Genomic DNA, 7,159 nt, shown 5'->3' on the forward strand with positions numbered 1-7,159 from the left:
CAAAAAAGTGTTGTGCCCAAACAAAGTTTCCAGTGGGTTGCGCCAGAACCTATGGTAACCGCAGCATGGCTGACAGTCTATATTTAATTATTTTTGTCTATGCTCTGACTTACAACTAGACATTCCATCCCCATGTTAAAGTTGTTGTCAGTTTTTAAATTGAATTCGTCGTAGTTGATATGAGCCACCAACAGATTGCGCTGATCTAAAATGTAACTAATTTCTGTCGAATACACAATGTTTTTTACCAAGTCAAACTTCTGCAATGACTTATTATGAGCTATATCAACTGTTATGTATGACCCATCAACTTTTTCAGCAACAAAAATTAAGGTAGAAATAGAGTTTTAGACACGCATTCTGTGACTGGCTCACACAACTACATGTTTTTTAATAAAAAAAAGTTGCAATGGCTGGTCTATAGAAGGGATGTCTACTTCACTATACAATAGTCAGTGAGTGTAAATTACATATTTTTGGTCGAGTTTTCATCCACTGGATGACCAACTAGTATAAATAAAATGCCTACTTTGCAGTATTTTAAGCCAATGGCACTTCTGGTTCAAGTAAATGTGACATCTACTTGCAGTAACTTAAGTCAATTGGTATATTTGTTACACATAAATCAATGAAATGCCTATCCAAAGTTAATGGTACGTCTAGTTCACATAAATGGAATAGCTATTTGGAGTATTTAAGTCAATGGTGCATCCACCTAATTCTGGCGACCCTAATTATTGGTAACTCATTTTATAGTAAATTATGCTCAATGATATTCATCCCATTGTTCTTCCCTTTTTCTCTGTTCGGTGTTTGTAATGTGCTTGTGCTATATTTAGATTGTTCGTTGACTAACATATATTTATGACTCTTGTTTACCTTTTTATAGTTATCTTGCAAATACAGAAACCTTCGTAAGTTTAAAACTCCCTTGCAGTTCGACAAGGGCTGAGCTATTTTGTCAAGTGATATTTAATGGTTTCTAACGTGATGCAAGCTGACTTGAACATTTGTCATTTATTGTTGACTTGAGACTTAACTAATTAACAGTGAAATTGTTAAGCTTTTTAGTATTTAAATTTGGGTGATTTCTATATAAAACTTATATTTTTACTTTCCTGTATATTAAACTCCATTTACTCCCTATAGTTCGAAGTCACAAAGTGTCCAACTATCGAGGTTCTACTGTAGTACGTCCATGTTGAATTTCTAAAAGTTTAAATTCACATAGGGAAGTGCCCTGTGGTCCAATTTGTACCATTTCAGATATATACCTTCCTGTGGTTGGTTACTCTGACTGTGCTAAATTCCTTGCAGATCACTTCAGCCGTTCAGGAGTATTTGTAAAACAAAAGCAGGAGTGTGGTATAAGAGCTTCGCTTCGCTTTGCTCAGATATAGAGCTACAAAGCTTTGCACAAAGTTACTGGATGTAATAATCTATTTGATCACACATTTAGTGATCCGCTACTTCCTCAGGGGGACAGCCCGCTACAAGCTAGGAGAAAATCTTAAATGTAAGCATAGGTTGTTATGCATATTATGAAATGAGAGGTATTTATAGTAGAGTACAGAGCCACAAACCCGACCTCAAACGAAGGCCCTGAGGAAGTAGTGGATCACTGAATATGTGAATAGTTATATTTGTGTTACTAGAGGGCGAAGTGGACCTTTTGGTTTTTCTTTTCCGAGTTTGTTTGCCTCTTCTACCTGACCGATTTTCATGATTGAGGTCTCAAATTGAAGGTGTGTACGCACAGATTTCACATCAAGCATTGGCATTTATTTATCTGCTGTATTAAACATTAATTACTCAACCCAAAAAACATAAATTTGATTTATTTTCTAATTCTTACTTCAATTTACTGTAATATGAATTTCACTAGTTATAATAATTTCAAATTGGATGAGTTTTAAGCAAATACAAGGTACCAATATAAAAGTAATTTTTTATAAGGTTTTTCTATGAATAAAAATCAATAGCTCCAGTATTGTTACGGTTTTTTATATGTTTTGGACTCATAACAATCATTAAATTATAGGCTTTGATTTGAGCTATTGATTGTTTCAATCAGTTAAGTTCAAGAGCAAAACTTAAGAGTTAAGTTTTAAGAGTTGTATTACTCAATCAAAAATCGTAAATTTGATTATTTCTCGGATATGATATTTATATGATATTTTTCAACGCTGCGGAGCAGCATGGGTCCTCTAGTGTTAAGAAATGAATAATTTTTCAAAACTGTTTTCTATGCAATAATGTATCTAATTGTATTCAATGTAAAATAATTCCAATTAAGGAGAAACATTCAAATAATTTAACTGGTAATATTTGGAAAATAATTTATTTTAAGGAAGAACGTCTGTAGTTCTAAATTTGTGTTCAGTTAGTAAATTTTTGTTTTTATTTCATTATATTTTACGGTACAGCATATTGTCAATAGTCGTTCAGTTATGATTTGTGTTAGACTGTATATTTTTAGTCTTAATTGTTTTCTTTTTTAACAGGAATTTTATTTAACTTTTTCAAGACGGGCCATTTAAGTTGAAATTTCATGTTAGCAAACTTACATTTTTATTACATTGATCAGACTTGTAACTACTATGTGAGAGCAGTAAAAATAAATTTTCTATCACGCCAGTATTTGCATAGACAAACGTAGCTTGAAACTGAGATTTTTAAATTTCATTGTGCATCAGAGTGTTTATCTTATCATCTAAGACTAAAGGAAAGGTTGTATATTTAGGATACATGCAACCAAAAGATTTATATTTCATTATGTTTTTTTGTAAAAATATCTTGGAAATAAAAATATTTTTTCTTTGACTACTTAAATAAACATTGTCTACATAACATTAAACGTACAAAAGAAAGAAAAAAAACTACTGGATTGGTATTGTAATTTGTCTTTAACGCCAAAATAAAGAGTACAGCAATACAAAATCATTTCCCTGCGCTTTGTGGGCTTGCATTTGCTGTTGCCACACTGGGTCCTTTAGGATTTAAAGGTTTACATTTTTCAACCATGTACAGTTCACACAATTCATCCCTGAAACAAAAGTATAAATAAAAAAGATTATTAGTTTTTTTTCCTACTACTTTTCACAATTTTTTACATAACATAACTGCATCACTTAACAAGTTTATATAACAAATTTCAACGTACCTTATTAACTTTCAAGGACTCCTCATCTCCTGCAAACAAATTTCAGATCAAAATAAAAAAAAAAATCAAATTCATTACAACCAAGATCTGTTTTGTTGCAGCACAGTAGTTAAAGGTAGACTATAGATAGGAGTTTTTTTTAGGATTATAGTCCCGCAGGCTTACCTGAGAAACTTAGAGTTCAGGGATAATAGATAGGCCTACACAATACAACAACACAAAACAAAACACTGATATTTCATCCTGATGTAGGACTTTTTCACAGAATAGTTTGAAGAGAATCTCATAAATATATTCTTGGTTTTAATATATTTCAAGTACAGATGTAATTAAAATGTACTTAAAAACTCTTATCAATTCTCATAAGCATATTTATTTAAGTTTTGCAAATATTTCATGATGTCTCAATTTTTAATAGGTACCAATTAAAAATGTTACTAGCTGGCCTGACAGATGTCGTGCTGTCCTAATGTTGTTTTATGTCAAATGTTCGTTCCTTTTCAAGATTAACTCGTTCAATCACGTCCTGGTTGAAGTTCGTTTGCTACGCTTACTCACCATTAGGTTGGAGCTCGTTTGCTGCGCTCACTTGCCTTCAGGCTTAGCTCGTTCGCTACACTAACTCGCCTCCAGGTTGAAGTTTGTTCGCTACTCACCTTTTGGTTGCAAATTAGCTGTGTTAATAAATTAAAAAAAAGAATAGTGCTGCACCCTGTAGGTAAACCTATTCACTTTTGAATGCCATTGAACATCACAGAATCAAACAGTTTTGTTGAACTAGCTGTTAAGATTCTTTAATTCCATTTAAATATAAGTACTCATAAGGTTAACATGGGAAACTCCAGAGCCACTGGGGCAGAGCCCTTTTTCGGATCTGCACCAAACTGCACACAAACTTTTCTGGGGGTGTATATATAACAACCCCAAATTTTCATCTTGAAATGAAATATTACTTTACTATCACAATAAATTTCACAGATCCAGCGTTAGCTGGTGAAACAGGTTATATTGTCAGAGATCTTAAACACTAAGTTACATAATAAAACTAAAATCCACATATACTTATCATTTAAATATTCGGAAATGTTATTATAATTTTTCTGTAAAAGGTATTGTTTGAAATCATTTTTAAATTTTGAAATACACTGTTAATTTCATTGAAACTAGTGGGTAGACTGTTGTAAAGCCGTAATCCCATATAATAAGGAGACCTTTCATAAAAACATAGGCGATGTCTTTGGATATTTAAAATTTGTTGAGCGTGTAAGATACGGATGACTGACTTGTTTATCATTGTACATTTGATAATTAATTTTAAAATTCACCATAATTTTAAATATATAAAGTGAAGGCAAATTTAATATCTCATATTTAGCAAATAAAGCTCTGCATGAGGTTCTTTTAGGCATAAATGATAAAATCCTTATAAATTTCATCTGAATTTTGAAAACTGCTTTAGAAAAAGAAGTTGCTCCCAATAATTCAATCCCGTGTTGCAAGACAGAAAAGAACATTGCATAGTATACTGTGAGTTTAATTTTTAAATCACATTTAAATTACATTTCTCAAAACCAAAACATACATTTGAAAGCAAGCGGTATTTAATTTACCAACAAACATTCATTTTTATGTGTGTTTTCCATGTTAAATTCTTATCGATATTTAAGCCCAAAAATGTTGCATTTTCAGTAAAGGTGAGTGCATAGCAACGCTGGTGGCGCTGCCTAGGAATTGACAGGCAAAGCTCTCTCAAAGTACTTAACGCTTTTTACCATGCAGTTGGCGTTCTGGGTTATAGTAGTATGTTTTCTGTGATTGCGTGTAGTTTAGTTTTGTTCTCCATCCAATAAGATTGTACAATTGCCTACTTCGTATGTACTTATTACCTAGTGTTGGTTAGTCTATGAGATTACATTTCAAAATTACACTACCTACCTGCTTAGCCTTTTTAATGGCAAGATCTTGCAAATTCTCCAGTCGCTGACGGACCCGATTAAACTGCAACAAGCAGATAAAATCATTAAAGATGCCTATAGTTTTTCAGAAATTATCAATGTAAATCTGTTTTCATTCATGTAAACTTTATGGTGCTAAACATTATTTGGAGCTATACTAAATTATAGCTATACTAAATTGGAGCTATACATTATTTGAGCAATACAATCATCGAGTACACAATACAATAGAGAGGCTACTTGGAGCGCCCAGTGAAGCCGGCTGAGCGGCCGGAGGTGTCGGGCCAACATGGCGGCGCTGTCCTAGTCCGAGCGTCAGACTTCCCCGCACCCGCCCCCCTGCCATCACTAACACCACCAGCCACCACCACGCCTGCCTCCCCCAGACAGTGCCAGACGTCCAGACGATTTATTTCGGTGTGCAAAGTTGTGACTTTTACACGCATCAAATGTCAGTGTTAGCCGTAATATGTTGTCGGACTCTAGTGAATCGTTCATAAGATGGTTAATTGTGCAGCGTTTGGGTGTACTAATCGGACAGCAAACAACAAAAAGGGATATCGACCACCCGCTGGTATAACATTTCACCAGGTAAGCATTGCTTCTTGATCAATACCTTTTTATTTTATTACCAATAGGCCTAAACACAAAACATCGACAGACCAAATACCGGTATCTAATGATAACAAATACCATAGTCGGTCACCCGATCAACTAATTATTCTTTTTCATGTAGGCCCTATGTCTTAAGTGTTAACGAATTAGGAAGAGATTTGTTTATGCCTAATGAACTATGAAGTTTTTTTACTCTTTGGTTAACGTTAGGTTAATCATTGAATAATGGTAATTAAATTTAAAAAAAAGAAGACCACTTTATTAAACAAAATAACAGTATCAGGCCTAATTTATAAAACTAAATACTGTATAACTATTTTGTTGTTTTTTGTCTCAAAAGGGAATAAACAGCTTCTTCCTAGATTTTCAAAGCAATTATTATTACTTTTACAAGATTTGCTGTTTTTTAAGAGGTTTTTAATTTTTTTAGTTCCCTAAAGACGAGCACCTGAGGGAGAAATGGACTATAGCAGTGAGCAGAAAGGACTGGGAGCCATCGAAGTGGAGTCAGCTGTGCTCCGCACACTTCAGAGAGTCAGATCTGGACCGGACGTCTTCATCATGCGTCAGGTTGAGGCCGGGAGCAGTCCCCTGCGTGTTTCCAGCTCAAGGAAAAGAACTTCCCAACGAAAGAAAGCCATTGAAAAGGACAGTCGATGAGGTATTTAGCACTGGTGAGACATATGTAGGTGTTTTAGAGTCCCCAAGGAAAAAGAAATTAAAAAAGGAGCTTGACAAAACTAAAAGCTTGCTGCAGACATCAAAAAGAAAAGTTAGAAATCTGAATCAAAAAAAGAGAAGGATTACAAAAAAAATTGGTAACCTTAAAAGTATTATAACTGTTTTAAAAGACAAATTAAATATTGCCGATGAGAACTGTTTACTGCTAAGTTCTTTATCAAAAACATCAGCATGCCTGTTAAAAAGATCTCACGAAAAAAATATCAATCCAAAAATGAGAAAGGTCTACGAGGATCGCCTCAAAGCCTTTGCTATAACTCTCCATTTCTTATCCCCCAAAGCTTACAGATTTGTACGGAAAACATTTGACACAGCCTTGCCGCACCCCAGAACGTTGTGTAGGTGGTACTCAACAGTTGATGGTGAACCTGGTTTTTCACAGGAAATATCAAGAGCTCTAAAAGAATACACTAACAGAAACGGGGAAACATTGTGTGCTTTTATGCTAGATTCAATGTCTATTCGTAAGCATATAGAATTTGATGGTAAAAGATTTCATGGTACGGTAAATGTGGGCGTTCCTTTAGAAGATGATAACGCACCGCTTGCAACAGAGGCCTTAGTTTTTAACTTAGTATTTTTAAAATCCCATTTAAAACTTCCTGTTGGATATTTCTTTGTTTCTGGTTTAACAGGAAGTCAGCTGGGCGCTTTAGTAAAGCAAGGGTTGACTTTACTGCATGAT

The 7,159-nt window shown here is 34.1% G+C and overlaps 1 protein-coding gene and 1 long non-coding RNA gene across 2 annotated transcripts; one reads left to right on the top strand and one right to left on the bottom strand.

The window, feature by feature from the left end:
* Positions 1 to 2,888: 2,888 nt before the first annotated feature.
* On the bottom strand, positions 2,889 to 5,162 carry LOC128981974 (uncharacterized). The gene is made up of 3 exons (XR_008489526.1): positions 5,099 to 5,162; positions 3,164 to 3,192; positions 2,889 to 3,046 (listed from the first exon to the last, which is right to left on the bottom strand). It is a non-coding gene; the product is annotated as an uncharacterized LOC128981974 (long non-coding RNA).
* A 205-nt stretch (positions 5,163 to 5,367) lies between these two features.
* Positions 5,368 to 6,938, top strand: LOC128981978 (THAP domain-containing protein 6-like; the record flags this gene model as incomplete). Its single annotated transcript, XM_054401002.1, has 2 exons — positions 5,368 to 5,709; positions 6,164 to 6,938. Coding segments are annotated over exons 1-2 (865 nt in total), but the record flags the coding sequence as incomplete, so codon positions are not given.
* Positions 6,939 to 7,159: the final 221 nt, after the last annotated feature.

The sequence above is a fragment of the Macrosteles quadrilineatus genome, unplaced genomic scaffold (genome assembly GCF_028750875.1).
Source record: "Macrosteles quadrilineatus isolate MER2022 unplaced genomic scaffold, UCM_ALF_1.0 Scaffold_73__1_contigs__length_606889, whole genome shotgun sequence".
Classification (NCBI taxonomy): domain Eukaryota; kingdom Metazoa; phylum Arthropoda; class Insecta; order Hemiptera; family Cicadellidae; genus Macrosteles; species Macrosteles quadrilineatus.